The 24,767-nt window shown below is 38.6% G+C and overlaps 2 protein-coding genes across 5 annotated transcripts in view; one reads left to right on the forward strand and one right to left on the reverse strand.

The window, feature by feature from the left end:
* Rsf1 (remodeling and spacing factor 1) overlaps positions 1–23,274 on the reverse strand; it is a 160,138-nt gene extending 136,864 nt beyond the window's left edge. For all 3 annotated transcript variants that reach the window (XM_005323239.4, XM_040284989.2, XM_040284988.2), the window contains exon 1: positions 23,088–23,274. In XM_005323239.4, the coding sequence (XP_005323296.1) occupies positions 23,088–23,274 (187 nt within the window). The remainder of the gene's footprint in view (positions 1–23,087) is intronic.
* Positions 23,275–23,639: 365 nt separating this feature from the next.
* Aamdc (adipogenesis associated Mth938 domain containing) overlaps positions 23,640–24,767 on the forward strand; it is a 31,454-nt gene continuing 30,326 nt past the window's right edge. Inside the window, exon 1 of one of the 2 annotated variants that reach the window (XM_013357642.3) lies at positions 23,640–23,754. The gene's annotated coding sequence lies outside the window, so the exon portion shown is untranslated. Of the gene's footprint in view, positions 23,809–24,767 lie in introns of both variants that reach the window. The other variant, XM_005323240.5, reaches the window with a different exon arrangement.

Consider the following 24,767-nt stretch of genomic DNA (forward strand, 5'->3'; position numbering starts at 1 on the left):
ATCAGGATAAAGTGCCCCTAATGGGGTTTCAAAATGATCATATTTTGTCCTTATGTATTACACTGTATCATAAATTCCTTTATGGTTAGATATAGCTCACATTAAATAGGTCTGTGTCTTCAGCACCTAGGACAGTGCCTAGCACACATCCTGCATTCAATAAAGACCTACTCAAGAAATGGATTTGGTCTCTAAAAACAAAACAAAAAACATTTTTTTATACACATGAATCTCTCCCAACTGAAGTAACTTATTCATTAGCCAATGAGTAAATAATAATACATGTGTCTTACTCATACTTAAATAAGCAGATGGAGGCAAAAAAGACATCAAATTTCTAACGGCATACAAAAAAATATGTAAGAGAAAATATATCTACTTCAATTATATTTATGATACCAAATCAATTATACCCATACCACCAACCTAAAAGGGCCCAACCTTAAATTGGTTTCCATGAAAACTATACTTTTAGTAAAGTTAGTGAGCTTCTTGTAAACAGGACAAAAAGAAAAGCTATTGAAGCAAATATTAAAACAGAAGAAATTACAAATAAACAATGGCTCCCTAGTCCCTCTATTCACTTCTGGCCTTAGAAATCATTGATCTGCTTTCTGTCAATGTACACTGTCTTTTCTATAGGTTAATTTAATTGGAATCATAAAAGTATATACTTTTTACTCTACCCTTTGCTCACTTAGCATATTGTTTTTGAGATTCATCCTTTTTAATGTTAGCATCCTCTAGTATAAACATATTATGATGTGTTCATCCAGGAATCTGTGGATGAATATTTGGGTTGTTTTCAGTTTGGAGTTACTATAAATAAAGCTATGAACATTTGTGTACAAGTCTTTCTATGTACACTCTTTATTTGGGGGAGGGGGATACATAGTAAAGATAATGAATTATATGGTAGACATAGGTTTATTAACATAAATTAGTAAGAAACTCCCAAACATTTTGCCAAAATAGTTGCAACATTTACCCACCATCACTGTGTTCCAATTGTTTCACCTGCTCTCCAAAACAAATATCCTCAGGTATTTAAATGAGTATGTTCTCAATTAGGCAGTGGTACCTGCCTATAAGTCCATCTACTCAGGAGGCTGAGGCAGGAGGACTGAAGGTTTGAGGCCACGCAACTATCAAACCCTGTCTCAAAACAGAAACAGAAATAGAAATAAAAACAAAAATGGCTAGGAATGTAGGCACCTCTGCCTAATATGTGTGAGCCCCTGGGTTCAAACTGAAGTACTGTAATAAAAAATTTTTTAAATGTTTTTTACTTTAAAGAGTATTTTAGAAATCTCAATAATATCACTTGTAGGTAACATTATTCATGTCTTCTATTTGTTTTCTGTCTAGCTGCACTATCATTTACTTAAAGAGTATGTTGAAATTTACAATTGTAACGGAATTGTACATATTTCTTCAGTTGTCAATTTTTGATTCTTATAATTTAAAACTAGTATTGCTAATAGTACTAATAGTATTGCTATTAGTAAAAACAGATTTATCATATCTTCCTGATAAATTACTCTTTAGCACTGTAAAATGTCCCCATTTCTACTACTAATCCTTTCTCTGAAGACTCCATTTTATATTATTGCTGATATTTTTCTGATATTATTGCTTGTGTTCTTGATAATTGCCATTTTGACTGGAGTGAGATAAAATCTTTGAGTAATTTTGATTTGTATTTCTCTAATTGTTAGAGACAAAGGACATTTTTTTCATGTATGTTGATTGACTGTATTTCTTCTTCTGTGAAGTGTCTGTTGAGTTCCTAAGCCCATTTATTGATTGAGTTATTTCTTTTTTTGGTGTTAAGCTTTTGAGTCCTTTATATATCCCAGAAATTAATGCTGTATCTAGGTGTGTGTAGTAAAGATTATTTCCTAGTCTGTAGGATCACTCATCACATTATTGTTTCTTTTGCTGAGAAGAAGCTTTTTAGTTTGAATCCATCCTATTTATTGACTCTTGATTTTACTTATTGCACTTCAGGAGTCTTGTTAAGGAAGTCAGGTCCTAAGCCAACATGATGGAAGATTTGGGCCTACTTTTTCTTATATTAGGAGCACAGTCTCTATTCTAGTGTTTGTTTAATACTTTGATGCACCTTGAGTTGAATTTTGTGCAGGGTGAGAGACAGAGATTTAGTTTCATTTTGTTACACAGATTTCCAGTTTTCCCAGCACCATCTGTTGAATAGGCTCTTTTCTCCAATTTGTGTGACACCTTTGTCTAGTATGAGACAACCATATTTATGTGGGTTTGTCTCTGACTTTTATTTTGTACCTTTGGTCTATATGTATATTTTGGTACCAATACCATGCTCTTTTTGTTACTATAGGTCTGTAGTATAATTCAAGGTCTGGTATTGTGATGCTTCCTGCTTCACTCTTCTTGCTGAGGACTGCTTTGGCTATTCTGGGTCTCTTTTCCAAAAGAATTTCATGATAAGCATCTCCTATTTCTAAATCAGCTTCTTTGGACTGCTACTTCTCCTGATTATGAATTAATCAGTTTAAGAAACTGGGCCAATTCTTAGTAAGTCTAGTGATTTCTTCTCAAATGCTGGAAAATATCAACTTTGTACTGCTTTGGTTGAATGTCTGTATTTTTTAATCATTCTATAAAGAGAGTTGGGCTTTATCTGGGTAGGCAGTTATTTGTAGATCCATCTGATATTCTCAGGAATTTCTGTGAACTTTACTCCAAAAATCCACTAGATTTTCCAGAGTCCCTTGTATGCTCCAAAGAATATTTCACTCTAATCAGAGTTCAAACATCTCCAGTGCATGCTCTAAGAAATGTTCTTAATTCTTCCCAAATATTCAGTGTTTAACCCTGTAGAGTTTGACTCCATGCATATATGCTCTAGTAAGCAGTAAAGACTCAAGATAGTCCCTACACAGATTACTAGAGTTTGTTTCTTCAGCACAGCTCTCTTCTTTTCAGAACTTGACCTGGCACTTTGTAGCTAAGTCTCTCCAAATCCAAGTGTTGCCTCCTCATCTGAGTGAGGCTGCCAGATTCTGACTAGGTTCACTCTCCCTGTTTCTGTAGTCCTGAAGCTGCTTATAAGCAGGAGATCATGCTAGTCATAGGGCTAGTCTTTTATTTCCCCTCCCTTAGGGATAACAAATCTTATCTGCACCTTGGTTTAACAATCTAAAAATAAATTGTTCATATATTTTGGTCCAGTTTACCAACTTTTAATGGTAAGAGGGTAAAAACTCATTATTCCATCATAGGCATAGATGGAATTCCTAAATCTTTAAATGAACATTAAAGATACATGCATTTGATAAACCCATGTTTATAGCAGCACAATTCACAATAGCTAAACTATGGAACCAGCCAAAGTGTCCATAAATGGATGAATGGATAAAGAAAATGTGGTAATGTATATACAATGGAATTTTATTCAGCCATAAAAAAATGAAATTATGACTTTTGCAAGAAAATGGTTGGAACTTAAGAACATTATAATAAGCAAAGTAAGCCAAACTCAGAAGGTCAAGAGTCATTTGTTCTCTCATACGTGTAAGCAAGAGAAGAAAAAGGAAAAGATGGGGGTAGGAGGCATTTCATGAAAATCAAAGGGAGATCAGTAAAACAGAGTAAAGAAAATGGGAGAAAAAAGGGAAATACTGGGGAATAATACTGACCAAATTATATCATTATATTGTGTATCCACCATTATGTACAACTAAAAAAATAAACATATGTGGTTGGGATTGTGGCTCAGTGGTAGAGTGCTTGCCTCACATGTGTGAGGCCCTGGGTTCAATCCTCAGCACCATATAAAAAATAGATAGATAGATAGGTAGGTTATGTCCATCTACAACTAAAAATATTTTAAAAATAAAAAAAAAATTTAAAAGATGTGCATTTGAGCTGAGTGTGATGTTGCACACCTGTAATTCCAGCAACTTAGGAGGCTACGGAAGGAGGATCACAAGTTCAAGGCCAGTCTCAGCAACTCAACAAAAACCTCAGCAACTTAGCAAGACCCTGCCTCAAAATAAAAAGTGAAAAAGACTGGGGATGTAGCTCAGTGGTAAAATGCCCCTGGGTTCAATCCCCAATACAAAAAAAAAAAAAAAGTATGTACATTTGAGCACATGATGTAACTGGGGATTGAACCCAACAGCACTTTACCACTGAGCTACAACCCCAGACCTATTTAAAATCTTTTACTTTGAGACAGGGTTTCACTAAATTGCTGAGGGTCTTATGAGGTGCTGAGGCTGGCCTTGAACTTGCAATCCTCCTACCTTAGCCCCCTAAGCTGCTGTATTACGGCATGCACCACTGTGCCCAGCAAGAAGATGTGAATTTAAACTCAAATAATAAGTGGATCTATTTCCTACAGATCAATAGGTATATCATACAGTGATGCTATATTTTGAATACAGTTTGTCCCCCTGAAGTTTATGCTAGACTTTAATCCCCATTGTAAAGTATTAAAAGGGCATAAAATCCAACCATAGTATTTAAAAGTGGGTCCATTAGGGAGGTGATCAGAATTAGACATTAGAGTTGAATTATCATGATTGAATCCTGGTAACTTTATAAAGAGATGTTGAAAAGCATATGTACAAATGCACACTACACTCCCTGTCTCTTGCCATGTGATGTTGTGTACTGCTTCAAGACTGCACACAAGAAGGCCAGACACACCCCATCAACCTTAGACTTCCAAAACTGGAACCCAAAATAAACCTCTTTTCTTTATAACTCATCCAATCTGTGGTACTGTATTATTGGCAACAAAAATTGGCTAATGCAGTGGATTAACATTTCCATAAAGGAAAAAGAATACTCATATTGGATCCTTAAAAGTTTTGTTTTGTTTTGTTTTGGTGGTGGTAATGTCAGTATTGAACCCAGGGCGCCTTGGGTATACTAAGCAAGCACTCTATCACCGAGTTATATTGCCCAGTCCCCTTAAAACTATATAGATGAAAAATAATCTATAGATGTACAGGTTCAGTGAAATTCCTATTAAAATACCAATGGTGGTCTTCATATAAATGGAAAAACATTACTAAAATTTGTATGGAACAAAAAAATTTTAAAAAAAAAAGATCCAAATAGCCAGAATAATCCTGAGCAAAAAAAGAACAAAGCTAGAGGCATTATAATAACCCAACTTCTAAAAACCACCATGAAACTGGCATAAAATCATGGTACTGGCATAAAAACAGACACATATACAATGGTCAGGGAACTCAAAAAATAAATTCATGTATTTACAACAAACTCATTTTTAACAAAAGAATCAAGAATATATACTGCAGAGCCAGTCATGGTGGCACATGCCTGTAATCCCAAATACTCAGGAAGCTAAGGCAAAGGATCACAAGTTCCAGACCAGCCTGGGCAATTCAGTGGGATTCTTTCTCAAAATTTTAAAAGTCTGGGGGTGTGGCTCTTGCTGGAGGTACAGTGGTTGCCCAGCATGCATAAAGCCCTGGCTGGGTTCAGTCTCCAACATTAGTGTGGGGAGTGGGAGAACACTGGAAAAGGGAAAGTCTCTTCAATAAACAGTGCTGAGTAAACTAGATATCTATAGGCAGAAGAACAGTACCCCTATCTCTCACCATATACAAAAACCAACTCATAATCAAAGTTAGAGACTGTCAAACCACATGAAATCTTCTTAATTTTGGATCAAGAAAAAAATACTATAAAAAGACAGTTCAGATGGGAAAAGGAACGACAGAAAAAGAATAAAAGAAAGGGCTGGGGTTGTGGCTCACCTAGCATGCATGAGGCACTGGGTTCAATCCTCAGCACCGCATAAAAATAAAATGAAGATATTGTGTCCACCTAAAACTAAAAATTAAATACAACAGCACCAAAAATAATTAACCAAACACATTAACAAAAACTTTACAGTCTGACAATACCAAGTGTTGATTACATGGATAAATGGAAACTCTCATACACTGCTGGCAGTATATAAACTGATAAAGCTTCTTTAGAGAGCAACTGGGTTACACAAAGAATAAGACAAAGAAGTATATACCCTTTAGCCTAGCAATTCCATCCCCAGGCAAAGCTGCCTGCTAGAATATTCATTATTATCGCATGGCCCACAACAGAACAAAAACAAACCTAAATATCTATAATTAAAATACACACATACATACATACATACACACACACACACACACATACGGAATACCATACAGCAGTTTAAGCAAATAACTAAAACTACATGTACCAATATGGATATATTCCAAAAACAGCATTGAAAGGAAAACAAAGGAAGTTACAGAGGTACCATTTACATTTAAAATTTTAAAGCATGTAAATCCATACCATGTATTATTTTTAGAGATATAACAATATACTTTTAAAATGAATGTATTTATGGGAATAATAAACTCCAAAATTCAGGACAGTATTAACCTATGGGAATGAAGGAAAGACAATGAGAACAGGAGCAGTACATGGACAGCTTCAAATTAAGTTCATACTTTTAATGTCTTTTAAAGAATAAAGGCAAAAACAAGTAAACTGAAAGAAAAAGTCACAGCCTAGAAAATTTCAAAACTCCAGGGGTTAAAAAATAAAAATAAAATAAAAATCTTTCAGGAAGGAAAACCAGCTCACCTACAAAGGGACAAGAATCAGACTGACAGATTTCTCATCAGGAACAGTAGATGCTAGAAGATTAAAAAAAAAAGCAATATTGTCAAAGTTCTGGGAAAAACTATTTGAACATTGGAACACAAATTCAATCTAAACCAGCAGTCAGAATAGAGGACAAGATATATTTTCAGAAATGCAAGAATGCAAAGCTTACTACCCTGAGATCCTGTTTGGAAAAGATCTACAATAGCAGAAGAATGAACCTAATATGGAAAATGTAGGTATCAAGAACAGCAGTGAGGGCTGGGGCTGGGGCTCAGTTGCAAAGCACTTGCCTAGTACTCACCAGCACCACATAAAAAAAGAACTAAATTAAAACATAACTAAATGGGCTGGGGATGTGGCTCAAGCGGTAGCGCGCTCGCCTGGAGTGCGTGCGGCCCGGGTTCGATCCCCAGCACCACATACCAACAAAGATGTTGTGTCCGCCAAGAACTAAAAAATAAATATTAAAAATTCTCTCTCTCCTCTCTCACTCTCTCTTTAAAAAAAAAAAAAAACATAACTAAATAAACAAAATAAAGGTATTGTGCCTATCTACAACTAAAACATATTTTTAAAAAAGAACAGCAGTGAAAAAATAAACTTATCAAAACATAGTTCAATAACTGTTGAGAAATAATAGTTGAAGAAAAGGTCACTCCTCAAATGGAATTCAACTTAAATATCTCTACTAGAGAATTTTTCAAGATTAGGGCTGTGGATGTGGCTCAAGCAGTAGCGCACTTGCCTGGCATGCGTGCGGCCCGGGTTCAATCCTCAGCACTACATACAAACAAAGATGTTGTGTCCGCCGATAACTAAAAAATAAATATTGAAAAATTCTCTCTCTCTCTCTTTAAAAAAAAAAAAAAAAGATTAATCAAGACTCGCTTGGCGTGGTAGTGCATGCATGTAATCCCAGTGACCTGGGAGGCTGAGGCAGGAGGATTATGAGTTCAAAGCCAGCCTCAGCCACTTAGCAAGGCTCTAAGCAACTCATTGAGACCCTGTCTCTAAATAAGATACAAATGTGGCTCAGTGGTTAAGTGTTCCTGGGTTCAATCCCCAGTACCCTCCCCCAAAAAAAGATTAATCAAGACTCAAAAATTTTCAACCCAAACAACATGCTTACGGACTCTGTACTTCTCATCTACATAATGGACTCAGTCTATACTACCATAAGTGCCATATGTGTCTATCTGGAGTAGCATTTCTATTTATATGAAGTTCCATTTGCTTCTTTGTAAGTGATATCCACTATCAATTCTCTATACTCATAGAATACAGCAATCTCCAAAATTACAACTTTTTTTTTTTTTGATAAATTTTGTTGAAGAAAGTTTTACCTATAGGAGAATGGGATTTCAGGCTGGGGATAGAGCTCAGTTGGTAGAGTACTTGCCTTGAATGCACAAGGCCCTGGGTTTGCTCCCCAGCACCAAAAAGAGAGAGAGAGAATATGACTGGGCACAATGCCAGGATAGTTTACTAAAGCTAATTTTTTTTGTTTTTGTTAATTTTTGAGACAGGATCTAGCCATATTGCCCATATTACCCAAGCTGGCCTTGAACTCAAGATTCTTTTGCCCTTAATCTATCAAGTAACTGGGACTCCTGGCATATTCTCTGAGTCAGTCTAGCATAAACCTAATTTTAAATACCTTAAGTACATAACTAAAGCACTCTAAAAAACTGTCTTGCAGGTGTAACAAAACATGCTAAGTGTATATTTAACGTGTATGTGTGTGTGTATATATATATATATATATATAAAACATTTTAAATAATTCACACAAACCAAGAGAGTTGTGAAGTAATATACATTGCTATAATTTGTTTATTCAGAGTAAGCTTTTAACAAGCTATAAAATTAACACTGTAAATTCTTCCAATAGTACTCATATGTAAGTTACTAAATTCTGGAAAAAAATAATAAACCATGGGTCTTTTCAGTTGTTTCCTTGCTCAGTCAATGAACTATTAACTATTCATTCTATAGTGAAAAACCTGGAAATCATACAAAACTCTTCCTTCACATTAATCCATTCACTAAGTACTTATCAATTCTACCTGCAGTCTTTTTCAGATCTAACCTTTCTTTTCATCCCCCCCAAAACACCAACTGCCCCAATTGATATTTCCCAAATAACACAACAATCTCTAGCTGGTTTCCCTATCCTCCAGCTGTACACTCTTTCCAACAATGAAAAAAATGCTAGTTTCAGAAATGAGAATTTCAGATCACCCTTGGTAGAAATCAGATAAAACAATTCAAAAAAGCTAGACTGGAAATTTTGGTTTGGGGTTTTAAGATGGTGTCTCTTGCTATGTTACCCAGGCTGGCCCTGAACACACATGCATGCAATCCTCCTGTCTCAGCCTCCCAAGTAGCTGGGATTACCAATGTACGTACCCTACAGAACATAGCTCAAGATGGAAATTTTTTAAAGAGAAAAGTAATGATAACTTTTTTCTAAGGTATCTAGGGAAAGATAAGAGAAAAACTGATTTTAACACTATACTCAGGATTCCTATACAAATAAGCTTAAATAAGTTAACAACATATGCTTTAGCATACAATTAAGACATAGTGCCCAAGAAAGGAGTTAAGAGATTCACTAAAGGGCTGGGGTTGTAGCTCAGTGGTAGAGCGCTTGTCTAGCATGTGTGAGGCGCTGGGTTCAATTCTCAGCACCACATATAAATAACTGAATAAATAAAGGTCCATCAACAAGTTAAAAAATATTTTTTTTAAAAAAGAGATTCACTAAAGATTTTCCATCTCAAACTTCTAAGGCACTTTATTATAAAACTTACAATGGGGCAGGGCGCAATGACACATGCCTATAATCCCAGCACCTCAGGAGGCTGAGGCAGGAGGATCACAAGTTCAAAGCCAGCCTCAACAACTTTAGTGAGGCAACTTAGCAACTCAGCAAGACCCTTCTCCAAATAAAATATTAAAAAGGGCTGGGGATGTGGCTCAGTGGTTAAGCACCCCTGAGTTCAATCCTGAATACCAAAAAAAATTAATTAAAAAAAATACTTACAATGGGAGGACCCAGGACACACCTGAGTCATTTTTCAAAAAATTAAATGGGGGGCTGGGGATGTGGCTCAAGCGGTAGCGCGCTCGCCTGGCATGCGTGCGGCCCGGGTTCGATCCTCAGCACCACATACCAACAAAGATGTTGTGTCCGCCGAGAACTAAAAAATAAAGATTAAAAATTCTCTCTCTCTCTCTCTCCCCTCTCACTCTCTCTTTAAAAAAAAAAAAAAAAATTAAATGGGTGAGAAAACAAGAAGTAGAAGATTTCTGTAATGGATCTTTACAAACAATACCCAAAAGTAATTGAAAGGTTATATCCTAAAAATGCCAGGCAAGCCAGGGACAAAAAGAGAAACTAAACATACATCAAAATATCCATTACAGTGGGCACAGCAGCACATGCCCGTGATCCCAGAGACTTTGGAAGTTGAGGCAGGAGGACTACAAGTTCAAGGTTCAGTCTTAGCAACTTAGAGAAACCCTGAGCAATTTAGCAAGACTTTGTCCCCCAAAAAAATAATAAAAATAATTTTGAAAGGCAGGGGGGCTGGAGTTGTAGCCCATGGTAAATGCCCTTGGGTCTAATCCTCAATATCCAACAACAACAACAACAAAAGAACCCATTATTACTAATTTGAAATACATTTCAATTAGCACGCAAGCATATACTGCATGCTAAACATATGCTCCTATATGCTAAATAGCTCCTATATGCTCCTATGTGCTAAACAATCAACTAGCACTCTAGCATCTCCTATGTTAGAAATAAAGAGAAAATAAGACAAATGAACTCCTTATGAAACATACTGTCAGTCACATGTTGCCTTCAGTTAATGTACTATTATTTACTTTAAAGATAAGAAAAATACACCTAATGCATTTATAACTCCCAATACAATTTTCTAACATGGTCTTAAGTTCCTCAATCACAAATCTTATCAAAAACCTGATGCCTACAGTTAGCTGCAATTTCCTCTCTACACAATATTAATCTCAAACTTCTATGCATTTTCCCATGCTGTTCCTGCCAAGAATGCTTTTATTTTGGTACCAGAGATTGAACCCAGAGGTGCTTAACCACTGCCCCTTTTTTTATATTTTATTTAGAAACAGGGTCTCATTGAGTTGCTTAGGGCCTTCCTAAATTACTGAGGATAGCTTTTGAACTCACGATCCTCCTGTCTCTGGAGCTGCAGGAATTATAAGCTCAGGCCACCACTTTAGGCCCAGGAATGCTTTTCCAATATCTAACCACTGAAATTTTCATAATCACCACAGTGATGTTATGACTTTCCCTGGGCAAAGATGAGTTCTTGTTCCTTTATATTTACATAACTCCTTGATATTCCTCTACCCAGTAGTTCTAATTCTGTAGTATTAATTGCTTAACTAGATTCATGCAATCAAGACCATGTGCACATGATACAAATACATGCTGGGCAGACAGAAATACTTTAGAGTCAAGGACATAAGGAGAACCAAGATGGTGGCATGCACCTTTAGTCCCAGCTATTTGGGAGGCTATTAAAAGGATAGAAAACAATACACCATTCAAAGAAGTAAGCAAAAGACAGCTGGAGTAGCTACACTAATACTAGAAAAAAAATAGAGCTCAGGACAAAATATCAAGAAAAACATCTGGACAAAAAAATAGGTGAGAATAGACATTCCTAGCTTCACACTAAAATCACTGATGCCAGCTCTTTAAATGATTATTCACAAGGGTTAAAAACCACTGAGCTAGAAGAAAAATAAAAATCATTTCTTCAGTTAGGATATAACAGAAGTCATAACAGTAGGGGAACCAACCTAGAGACTTGGGGTGATACCATACAAAAACATTTATATCTACAGGAAATAGTCTTATTTCAAAAAAATTCAAGAAGAAAATTATTTCCACATTTGAATACTACAATTATCCTAAGCAATGATAAAGAACAGGTAAAGATTCGTGTCCAAGCCATTTCACTGAACCTATGAACTTGTATTTCTTTAGTTTCAATTTCACTCAAATATTATGCCTTTTAAAAAATATTTTTAGTTGTAGATGGATACAATATCTTTTATTTTATTTATTTACTTTTATGTGGTGCTGAGGATCGAACCCAGTGCCTCACACATGTGAGACAAGAATTCTACCACTAAACTACAACCCCAGCCCAAGTATTATGCTTTTTTAAAAACGGTAGATAATCTAAAAAGTTGAAAATTTTAACAAAAAAAAAAAAAAAAGTAAATGAATGGGAAAGCACATTAAAATAAGGCTCAGAAGCCTAGGGCAGGAGATGTAGCTCAGTGGTAGCATACTTATCCTTGGTTTAATCCCCAGCATCACAGAAAAAATAAAAAAATAGAAGATGGGAATAGAAAGGATAATTAAAGATGAAAGGGAAGATCCAAAACATGGGAAAGAAGCAAAGAAAAAAATGTGAGATACAGTTACCAAGATATAGTTATCAGAGGCTGGGGCTGCTCTCAGTGGTAGAGTACTTGCTTAGCATGCATGAGACACTGGTTTTGATCCCCAGCACCACATAAAAATAAACAAAATAAAGGCATTCTGTCCATCTACAACTACAAAAAAAAATAATTTTTTTTAAGGTATAGTTATCAGGGGATGTAACTCAGTGGTATAGTGCTTGCCTAGAATGCATAAAGCCCTGAGTTCAATTCCTAGTACCACTAAAAAGAAAAAGATATAGTTATCATGGTGAACCAAACCAGGTAAGAACAGAAGAGAATACAGTCTATGCGATGAAACCAAAGCTATGAAGAGTGGTGCAGTGGTGGCTCAGGAGCCACTTGGGAGGTTAAGACAGTAAGATCACAATTTGAGGCCAACCTCAGCAACTTAGCAAGATCCCTATCTCAAAATGAAAAATAAAAAGGGCTAAGGGTGTAGTAATCATAGTGTGCTGGTTTTCAAACCCCAGACCCCACCCCACCCCACCCTAAAAAGGCTATGAAGACCAAAAAAAAAAAAAAAAATACTGCAAGGCAAGGACAAATACATGATCATAGTCAACATTTATTAGACAAAAGACTCTTAAAATTAGGAACGTTATAGATTGTCTGAATTCAAATGACAGGCCAAATTAGTGCCACTATAAGACAGTTCTTTTTTTGTTTCTAATAAAGAAGAGCTTGGCAAAACAATAATGGGAATATAAATTAAGGACTATGAATTAAGCTCCATTGTGTTTTTGATAAATCAGTTATTCAATGTGTTACAATCTTGCTACACCCCAACTCCAAATACTAAAAGTAAATTATATTGGAACAACCCATTCTAATTTTTTTCCCTAGGGGGTTTTTTTGTTTAATGTTTTTAGTTGTTGGTAGACCTTTATTTATTTTATTTTATTTATTCATATGTGGTGCTGAGAACCAAACCCAGTGCCTCACACACGCCAGGCAAGTGTGCTACCACAGAGTCACATCCCCAGCCCCCTAAGAGGCTTTTTTGAAAGCAGCAATTATATTTATTTGCAGAGCCAAATGTGAGGTTGCTAAGGACAAAAGGAATAGAGAAAGTATCCAAATAAATTCCCTCACATATCTAACATACCAATGCCAAAGCCTCATAATCAATACTCTATTTTCCTTGTAAAACACTATGATGATCAAGGCATTTGATCCTGTATACTAGTAGGTTATTGTCTAGTATGTTCTCTTCCAACCTTCTGTCCTCTAAGTGACTCCAGGAAGTCTTTCAAGTTCCACCTTCAAGAAATACATCCTCTCCTGTGCAAATGAACAGCTTTACCACACATCCAACCTGATCCTCACCAAGACCTGGGAACCATGTGTCCAAATCAGATCTTAAATCAGCCTACTTGGATGAGACTTTGAGGCCAGCATAACAGCAATGCTAGAACAACTCTTCTTTTACTGCTAATTATTATGTCTCTTGGCCCCTATTCCAGTATTACCTTATGACAATTATTCAGAGGAACCCATGGTTACCCTTGAAGGAAAGAAATTAGTCCGATTTAATATCACCCTGAAGAGAAAAGCTTTTAGATTCACCTAACCAAAATAAAGTAATAGTAAAAGAGTTATGTGTAAAATTATACAAATATTAAGGAAAATGCTCTACTGAAAGCTTCATTCATACAACACTTTAAGCATTTAGTTGGTATTATACTAACTCTAAATGTGTTCTCCAACACAGAAATAATCATCTAATATATTTCTTCTTCAAATATTAGAATAGCAAAAAAAATATTAGAATGGCAAAAAAAAACGGAAATAGTAACAATAATAGAAAAATGAGATTGAATATAAAAAGGGATTAAAAAACAGACTCAATAAGACTTGATAACAACATAAAAGTATGTCTGAGGTTAGTGTCTTATTATAGTTTTGATCTGGAATGTCCCTCAAAGTCTGATGTATCCAGAAGTGTGGCTTTTAGGCAATAGTTGAATTGTTAAAGTGCTCTGACCTCCTCAGATGATGGAATGAACTACTGGGAGGAAGGACCTAGTTGGAAGAGGAAGGCCACAATAGGTGGGCCCTTTCCTCTTTTTCCTCCAACCTTCTCTCTCCCTCTCTCTGTCTCTGCTCCCCAGCTGCCATGAGCTGAACAACCTTCCTCTGCCTACCCTTTCACTGTGATGTTTCAAACTAAGAGATGGCTAACCAAGGACTTGATCCTCTGAAACCATGAGAAAATAAGTCTTTCCTCCTCTAAATTGTTTGTTTATTTGTTGATCGTAGCAATACAAAGCTGATTAACATTGAAAATAGGTACCAGGGGTGGGGTCATTGCTGTGACTATATCTAACCATGTGGAAAAGTTGGGAAATGCAGGAGAAGACTTAGAATGTTGTAAGTAGAATTTAATGGGCAATTCTAGTGGGAGTTCAGAAAACCAAAAAGTCAATAGAAGAAGAATGGATAAAGTCTGAGATATCTCAGGGACTTCCTTGTGCCTACTTTGTGAGACTAGATAAGAGCTAAAAATAATTACCATCTATGTGCTCAATAAGAGTTATAAAGAACTTTCTCATGTAATATTTAACATAATTGTTTAAATGACCTCATAAATTAGGCATTAGTAAATTAGGCATAACTTAGTTTATAAAAAGACTATAGTTTAAGGGATATGTGGGTGTTAATAGGATAGCCAGGGTGCTGTGTGCATCAGGGGCCAGATGTCAGTCAGGATGTTTGAGCAGAGGCATAGGCTGGAGAGGCATTTATGGGGCTGTGATCCTCCATGATAGCTGTACCATGGGTGTCCTGGCCACACTTAGAAAATGGTTGTAGAGGGACAAAAAAAATGAATAAATCCAAAATATTGGGTCCAAAGTCCCTTTGAGCAGAATAGGACAGAACAGTGAGGGTGAAAGAAAAAAATTAGAGTGGGAACTAGGACAGAAGGACCTTAAGAAGAAGAGATTTCAAGGGGCAGCATCTGGGTTCCCAGCCTGGGGCAGACCAAGGTACTAAAGTTTCCTGCATTTCTCTGTTTTATCTCCAGAGAGATGTGTTCCAATCCTAGCCTGGGGAGAAAGCCCATTTTCATGGGTTTGAAAGCATGAACAGCATCACAAATTGGATATTATTCTTATATCCACATGTTAGAGGAACACAGAGATTCAGCAAAGAGGAATACAGAGATTCAACAAACACCTCACAGTACTGAAAACCAACATGTTATGGTTTGGGTAAAGAAGTGTCCCCTAAAGCTCCTGTGTTAATATAGGAGGTGAAATGTTTGGACTGTAAGAGCTGTAACTTAACCCATGAATCCTAGTTTGAAAGGACTCGAGAGGGTGATAACTGAAGGCAGCTAGGGCATGGCTGGAAAAGGTTGGTCCACGGGGGCATGTCCTAGGAGGTGTGTTCTTCACTGCAGCCCTTTCCCCTCTCTCTTTCTCTGCCTCCTGAACAACCATGAACAAAGCAGTGCTTCTCTGCCATAATGTTCTGCCTCACCTTGGGCCTAGAGCAGTGGACTCAGCTCACCATGGACTAAACCCCTGAAACTGTCGCCAAAATAAACTTTTCATCCTTTAAATTGTTCTTGTCAGACTTTTGGTCACAAAGATGAAAGAGTGATTAACACAGAAATTGATGCCAAGAAAGAAGTGAGATCACTGTTGTGACTAACCTATCATGTAGCTCAGAAGTCTACACGGAAATGTTTTGAAAAAAGTTTGAGATGTGAAGATGTAAGCTGGAGAAGCCTTAAAATTTTTGTGAGCAGAGCTAATGGGCAATTCTCGTGGGAACTCAGAAGACCAAAATGCTGATAGGAATATGGACTATATCTCAAGATTTCAGAGGGAAATTAGGACTTCAAAGGAATTGGACCAGGGGATATTTAAAGAATCTGTCTACATTTTGCCCATGTTCTGAAATTCCATGGGGCTAAATTTAAAAGTGATGGACTAAAGCTGGGGTTGTGGCTAATCCTCAGCACCACATAAAAATAAATAAATCAAATAAATGAATTGTGCCCATCTACAAATAAAAAAAAAAAGTTTAAAAAATAAAATAAAATAAAAGTCATGGACCAGGCACAGTGGCACACGCCTGTAATCTCAGTGGCTCACGCCTGTAATCTCAGTGGCTCAGGAGGCTAAGGCAGGAGGATCATGAATTCAAAGCTAGCCTCAGCAAAAGTGAGTCCCTGTCTCTAAATACAATACAAAAAAAAATAGGCTGGGGATGTGGCTTAGTGGTCAAGTGCCCCTGATTTCAATCTCCAGTACCCATCCACCCTCCAAAAAAGTGATGGACTAATTAATCTGAGGAGGAAATTTGAAGGCAGGGCAGTGGCAACACTATTGCTGGTAACTTTTAGCCAGATTTACTATGAAAATCAGGACAAAAAGCCGGGGAGAAAGTTTTTTAAAACTTGAAGTTTGTCCAGAAAAAGAATGTATAAAAAGAAGCCCATATCTTGCCACCATGTCCTCCAAATGCTGAACATCAGATATAGAGCTACAAGACTTGGTTGCCCTGTTGGGTTTCAGTACTGTTTTGGTCCATAAGTCCCATATATCCATTCCCTAATTCTTTCCCTCTGGATTGGGAATGTTTACTCTGTGCCATAGTTTACTGGATGCGTGCAACTTCCTTCTGATTTTTATAGGATCGAATTTCAGTGCCTACCTCCTCTCTCCCACATTGGTATGAACATCAGGTAGCTAGCAGGCACTTCAATTATGGCATGCACAAGGGAAGGAACTTAAAATGGGTAAAAAGCATCCTTTCCAAATGGCTAAAGGGGGTGCAACTTTGGAGGTAGAGATCACAAAATGGAAGTAGAGGGAGAAAAAAGAAGAGAAAGGATAGAGTACCTGCTGTTTATTCTAGTTTATTCAATTTGACTAAAGGCCATTCTCAAAGTACAAGAATGAGGAAAAGTACAGATTATAAAGTGCACTTTATACTTGGTCTACACACTTTTTTAAATCTTACTGCTTTACTGCCTTCACTGTTAAACTGCAAGCTCCATAAGGGCAAGAATCTTACCTATGTTGCTTATTAATGGATTCCAAGAGTGAAAACATACTTGGTACATAGTAGGATCTCAATTACTATTTGTTCAAATAAATAAATTTCTTAGTGGGGCATGGTGGCACATGTTTGTAATCCCAACTACTCAGGAGACTAAGTCAGCAGGAACACAAGTTTCAGGCCGACCTGGGCAACTTAGCAAGACCCTGTCTCAAAATAAAACTAAAATGGGTTGGGGATGTAATGCAGTGGAAGAGCACTTGCCTAGCATGTCCAAGGTCCTGGATTCAACTTCCAGTATCAAAGACTGAAAGAGAGAGAGGAAAAAAAAAAAAAACTTCTTTTTGTCAGGTACACTAATGCACACCTACAATGCCAGCTACTTGGGAGGCCAAGACAGAAGGATCACACGTTTTGAGGCCAGCGTGGGTAATTTAGGAAGACCCTGCCTCAATTTTTTTTTATTTTGTTTTAAAATTTTTTAATTTTGTATTAAAAATAAACATGTTTGAAATTTTTATTTTGTGAATTTTTTTTTTTTAATTTAAATAGCACAGGGCTGGGGCTGGAGCTCAGTGGCAAGAGCGCTTGTCTAGCAAGTGTGAGGCACTGGGTTGGATCCTATAGCACCACACACAAATAAAATAAACGCATTCTGCCCATCTACAACTACAAAAAAATTTTTTTTAATTTAAATACCATAATAAATGTTATTTTTTAATTTAAAAATTTTATATTAAATTTTTAATGTATAAATGCTAACCCAAATAAAAATTTAAAAACTAATGAATCAGCTTATTTAACAATATATAAATAATTTAGGCAAACATGGTATAAACTATTAACTATTATACATGTTATCCATAAATACTTAATATGTTATCCATATATACGTTGACAGACTTACTAGATATATATCACTTTTCAGTTGATATCCCTAGGACTATCTTTAAAGAAAAAACATTTTTCTCTTAAAAAACAATATCCTCTCCAGGAAAGAAAAGATACTTAGGAGCTTTGGGTGCCAGCAATATCAAAGTCAATGTCCATTTTTATTTTTATCCATATCCCACAATCATCTGTCTCCAGTTAGGAAGAAGCAGCAAACTTCCTACCAAGTATAGAATTAGGAAGACTTATAAAATAGAATGCAGGGAAAGGAGGATAAATCACCTCCTTAGATCACATTCATTTGTAATGCCCTTTTCCCATTCTAATGCCAACTACAAATCTAAATTTTTTTGCTGACAATTTAGCACATAAGTATAGTTTTCAAATAATAGTTCAAATTAACCAACAACTAGCTGTATACCCTTGAAAACTATCTCTGCATCTAGGTTTTCTTCAATGCAAAATAAAAGCAAAAAAAAAAAAAAAAGCAAAAAAAAAAAAACATAATACAACAGTCCTTTCTTTCTAGTTTCAAAATTCAATGATAGTCCCTAAGGCACAGATTTCCAAACCTTCTAAGTTCATGGCACCCTCAAGATCTCAGTAATTTCTCCCAGCAACTATAATAGTCCAAGAAAATAATAACAATTCCACTTATTAAGTAGCTGGTAGACATTTTAAAAAGTAATCTACCTCAAGTGAAAAAATTCATGTTTTTACTTCATTACAAAATAACCACAATTACTTATGGAACATTTATTAATATTATACATCCCATACTTTTTCTCAAACCTTGGAATCAAAGTAGACACAACAGTCCTGTTTTCAGTTCCATGTTGATTTTAGTGATTTGGGAAAAGGGCATTTTTTTTTTAATATTTTAGTTGTAGATGGACATAATATCTTCATTTATTTATTTTTACATGGTGCTGAGGATCAAACCAGTGCTTCATGCATGTGAGGCAAGCGCTCTACCACTGAGCTACAACCCCAGCCCTGGGAAAAGGGCATTCTAAGCCAGAAATACATCATATTAAAACTTAAAAGAGTTGGGGTTGTAGCTCAGTGGTGCAACACTTGCCTAACAAGTAAGGCACTGAGTTCGATTCTCAGCATCGCATACAAATAAAATCCATCAATAACAAAAAATATTTTTTAAAAAAGTATGAACAAACTTTTAGGAGAAAGATCACAACACGCTTAAGCAAGGACATATCAGAGAACTACAGTTTCCTCCACAGGATGTCATAATATACCAAAAATTTTTATAAACTTAAAATGGCACTGTTAGCACAAAATCAGGGAGCCTGGTGCAAACTTCCCAGCACTAGAACTGCCTTTTTTGTGTGTGGTGATTGAACCTAGGGCCTTGTACATGCAAGGCAAGCACTCTACCATCTAAGCTATATCCCTAGCCTTAGAACTGCCTTTTAAAAATAACTATATAGAGAGCTAAACTCATTTAACAAAGACTTTTCACCATGAGCATAATAACTCAATACTATACTTATGCTCACAACATACTAAAAATTTAACATTTTGCTGGGCATGATAATGCTGCCTGTAATCCCAGCAGCTCAGGAAGCTGAGGCAGAAGGATCTCAAGTTCAAAGCCAGCCTCAGCAACTTAGTAAGGCCCTAAGCAACTTAGCAAAATCTTGTCTCAAATAAAACACAAAAAAGGTTGGGGATGTGGCTCAGTGGGTAACAGCCCCTGGGTTCAATCCCTCCTGCCAAAAAATAAATAAAAATAAAAATATAACACTTTAATTTCAAATGCACTCCTATGTCTTATATTTGTAAAACATCTTGCAAAGGGTGGTACTGGGTTGTGAACTCAAGAGCATTCTGCCTCTGAAGTATATCCCAAGTCCTTTTATAAAATTTTGGAACAAGAGGCTGGGACTGTAGCTCAGTGGCAGAGTGCTTGCCTAGCATGTGTGAGGCACTTGGTTCAATCCTTAGTACCACATAAAAATAAATAAAATAAAGACATGCTATCTATCTACAACCACTATATATATATATATATATATATATATATATATATATATATATATATACACACACATATTTTTTTTTGAGATGAGATCTCACTAAGTTGCCCAGGCTAGAGTCAAACTAGAGATTTTCTTGCCTCAGCCCCCTAAATCACTGGGATTACAGAAATGCACCACACCATAACCAGCTAAAAAATCATCTATAGTGCCAGGTAGGGTGGTACATGCCTGTAATCCTAGAGATTCAAGAGGCTAAGCCAGGAGGATCCCAAGTTCGAGGTCAGCCTTAGCAACTTAACAAGGCCCTAAGCAACTTAACCAGAGCCTGTCTCAAAATAAAAAGGGCTTGCTGGCATGGTGGTGCACAACTAGCGGCTAGGGAGACTGAGGCAGGAGGATCTCAAGTTCAAAGCCAACCTCAGAAACAGCAAGGCGCAAAGCAACTCACTGAGACTCTATCTTTAAATAAAATACAAAAAAGGGCTGGGATGTGGCTTAGTGGTCAAGTGCCCCTGAGTTCAACCAAAAAAAAAAAAACAAACCATAAGCACCTCTGGGTTCAAACCACGGTACTGAAAAAAAATAATATCATCTTTATTAAAATTTATAATAAGAATATTATTAAGTGCCTGATTTATTAAAGGATTTTTGAAACATTATTTCATTGGCTCCTCAGCTACTATCTCCACTTACTTAAGATACTGAAGTCCATATAAATTATTTATCCTACAACCTATGTCACAATGCTCAACACTAAAAATTTATGTTTTTCTAGTATACTAAAAACACCTTCCCAAAAAGACTTAGTTGATTCAAGTCTTGTTTGCTGAATGAGTATAATCAACTATTTCATGTTACCTGATTATCATCAAAGTTCTGAAAATCTTTTCTCTGCACAGTAAAGGCATTTCACCTGCAGAGACTTTCCATTGCCAAATGTCTTGAACTATATAACATTAATTAATAATTACTCTTAGATCATCTTATGACAGGATCTATTATTATGAGTCCCCTAAGCAACAATACCAATGGTAATGCAGTGGCTGAGCTAAACAACTCCTCCTGGTCCAGATTATTTCCCATTTTTACTTATCTGGTGGCTCAATATTCACTACTAAAATAAACTGAACAATATTCCTATTCATAAAATGCCATCCCCAAAAGCCTATGCCTGCCTCTTAATTTGGTCAAGTAAATACTCAAAACAATTTACCAGCAATTCTTTCCCTAAATTTCCAAATTTTTCTCTCTTACACTCATTACAATCATTTCTCATAATATCCTAAAAGCAACTTACTAAGGCATCCTACTTCACAATAACTATTTTCTTTTAAAAAAAAGTGTAAATACAATTTTATAATGAAATCACTACATTGGGAGCTCAATTTCCAAAGAAATTCTGCAGAAAGTCTTTGCATACAGTAATTAATCACTCCTATTTTCACTATTTTTAATTAGCCTTTTATAAGCCAGTTTATTAAGAGTAGAGGAGATGCACACAACTAAGAAGAGATATTGACCCATACTATAACTGTTTGTATTAATGTGAGTCACTGATGACCATAACATCATACAGGTAATATTTTGAAGAACTTCCCACTTGGGCTCTTCCTAGCAATGTAAATATATTAACAAAACCTAATTCATTTCCATAGATAATTAAGGAGCGAATCTGCTTTCTTGGAAAGGAATCAGTTATTTGCTTTATACAATACCCAGTACCCAGTCCACTTTGGCCACCTAATACAAACCAAAAAGAAAAAAATATATATATTTGGAAAGCGTTTCTCCTCCAGTCAAGGGCTGTTTCCAGATAAAGAAACAAACAAGACTTTTCTGAGGAGGAAAAATGTGCAGAAAAGGAAAAACACGGATCAGGAACAAATAGGAGTAAAGTGTTAGCGCTCAGTGTTAGGGCTGTAGGCAGCAGGCACAGCGCTGAGATGCTCCAGCAAAAGAACCAGCAGCAGCAGCAGGAAGTTTCAATGGGGCCGGGCAGAGCATGCGCTCTGCACCCGCGCGGTGGCCTTATGTGGAAGGAGCAGCACTTGCGAACACCAATAATAGACCAGCGGCACCAGAGAGAGAAACATGAGCAACAAGCACCTTCTTCAACTGTTTCCCCCGCCGTCAGAGCCCCTCCTCCAGCCTACAGACTAACCACCCCACCCCACCCTGCAAATGGGAGGGCTACTTCTTCTTTCCCTAAAGCCCTGCTGCCGAGATTAAGGGGGAAGGGACTGGAAAAGTGAGGAGATGCTTTTCTATTATTTGGGGGGAGGTGGGTAGAGGAAGGAGGAAAACTATGGAGGAGAAATTAACCCTCTCCGCTCCAAATTGGAGAAGCTGAAACGACTTCATTCCCTCCTACGGGAGAATGGAAGAGAACATCCTCCACTGCGGGAGGAGCAGACCTCCCTACACGGAGGAAGGAGTTGGGGGGTTAAACTAGACCTCCAGGGGAAGAGAAGGGGGATAAGCCGACTCTCTCGGGGGAGTTCCCACCAGAGGGAGGGACAGTCGAGTGTTCGCCAGCCCCCACCAACTCAGGTGGAGGGAGATAAGGGGGCGCCCCGAGAAGACGGGCCCAGCCTCCCCAGAGACGGTCAGGAGAATTGGTGGGAGGAGGGGAGGAGGAGAAAAGCGCAAAGCTGGCCGGAACCTGCGCTCCCCTTCCCCCGCCACCTAGAGGGAGAAGGGGTGGGGAACCGGCCCCGCCGCAGGGGAGCAGTCCCAGGGGCGGCAGATCAGCACAATGACCCCTCCCCGCCCCCAGCCCACACCTAACCCGCGACGCCCCCACCTCTGCTCCCCGCCGGGCGCAGTGGCCCCGGGAGGCCTCCGCCCCGCCTCCCCACTGCCCAGGACCCCCGGGGCTACGCGGAGAAGACGGACTGAGCGGAGCTGCGCCCCAAGAAGAGGACTGGGGCGCCGAGGCCCAGAATGTCTACGAAGAGCGGAGAGAAGGAGCGCGCCAGGGCCGCTTCCCGCCGGGCGTTCGGGCCCCAGGCTTACCTTCTCCGTTGCCGACGTCCGGCGGCGGCGCCTGCAACACCCGCTCCAGCTCGGGGAACGGCAACTCCGGCAGGTCTAGCAGCGGCCCATAGCGCTCCAAGAAGGAGCAGACTACGGCGAAGTTGGGGCACGAACCCGGGCAACCCGGAGGAGCCATCGCCGCCGCCGCTGCCGCCGCCGTCGCCATTTTGAACTGGAGGATGGAGGAGGAGGCGGCGATGGGGGGGCGGGGGAGTTGGGGTGCCGAGGAATGGCAGGGCAGCCTTACGGACGACAGGAGGCGCTCTCGAGTGGACTCCCCTGCGGATCTGAGCGTCTCAGGGACGGCGCCGCGATCCCACAATACAACGGCGGCCCAGAGCAGTCGAGAACCAAGTCAGACAGGGGACAGAGAGGCGCTCCGTGCCTTTCACTTTCCGCCCTCTTTCCGCCCCGTTCCCTCCCTCTACTTCTCCCCTCCCACTTGGGGTTTGCCACAGCCTCGTGTGACAGGGGGAATGAAAACAAGGGAAACGGGGCGAGGAGGCGGGCGCAAGTTGGAGGGGCGGGACTCTCAGGAACAGTGGCCAATAGAATTGAATGGGCGGGGCTTCTGGTGCAGACAGGCTGAAGGCTTGAGAGCTGGGGAACCCCTGATCCAGAACTACGGAGCTCACCGAAGTGAAAGGTAAAGAAAGCACGGAGCCATCTCGGCAAGCAACTCTGAAAAGAGAGTCATTGCGTGAGTTTTGGAGGGAATCCGGTCACGAAATAGTGGGAGAAGTTGAGGAGAGAGAATAAGCGTAAAAAGAGAAGAATGTGGTTGGGAGGGGCAGTATTGTGGGAGGAGGTCCGGGAGAGCAAAGGTAGCAAGGTGTCATAATTATGGGTTGGGATGGAACCGTTGTAAGAAGTCTGTGAAAGTTTGCTGAGAGATATTGCTCTCTACCAGGGTATAAGAATCACCTTAGCTAGAAAAGCCATTCTGAGAGCTCTGCTGAGGGACCAGTGCCTAAGGGGACGGGACTCTGTGGGGACCAGAATAAGGAGTTGGGTCCTGCTAGGCGATGAGTCGAAGGCCCCCCAGCCTCTACAGGGGAGTCAAAGTGCGAAGGCACGGGGCTCTGATGAGGTTATCAGGGGTTGAGGGACCAGGGTCTGAGGGGAAGAGGCCCTGTGGGACCTAGGGTCTGAGGATAGGCTAGCATTCCACAAGAGAGAGAACGTGATAGGTGATGGTAGAACAGCAAAAAGTTTGTTAGAAGACAGGATACCAGTGACGTTAGTCCACGAAGAATCCCAGAGAAAAAACACCAAGAATGTAAAATGGAATGTGCAAGTGCAGGAGCTATATATAATACATCATGATGAGGAGCCGGAGGTTTGGATTCAGCCAAACTTGAAACTTACCAGGACCACTTTCTGACATCCTGAAATTTCTTCATTTCTTAGAACTTATGCAAAATGGGTGATAAAAGCACCTACATTTACAAGTTTACCAGGTAATTGACAGTAAAGTGATTAGCACGATGCCCTGGCATAGTTTAAGTACTTAAAAATATCCTCTGCTAGCCCAGCCCATGACTATAATCCCAGAAACTGGAAAGATTGAAACAAGAGGATCTCAAGTTCGAGGCCAGACTTAGCCAGGCCCTCAGCAACAAAAACTAAAAAGGACTGGGCATGTAGCTCAGTGGCTAA

This window comes from Ictidomys tridecemlineatus, chromosome 4 (assembly GCF_052094955.1).
Source record: "Ictidomys tridecemlineatus isolate mIctTri1 chromosome 4, mIctTri1.hap1, whole genome shotgun sequence".
Lineage (NCBI taxonomy): Eukaryota > Metazoa > Chordata > Mammalia > Rodentia > Sciuridae > Ictidomys > Ictidomys tridecemlineatus.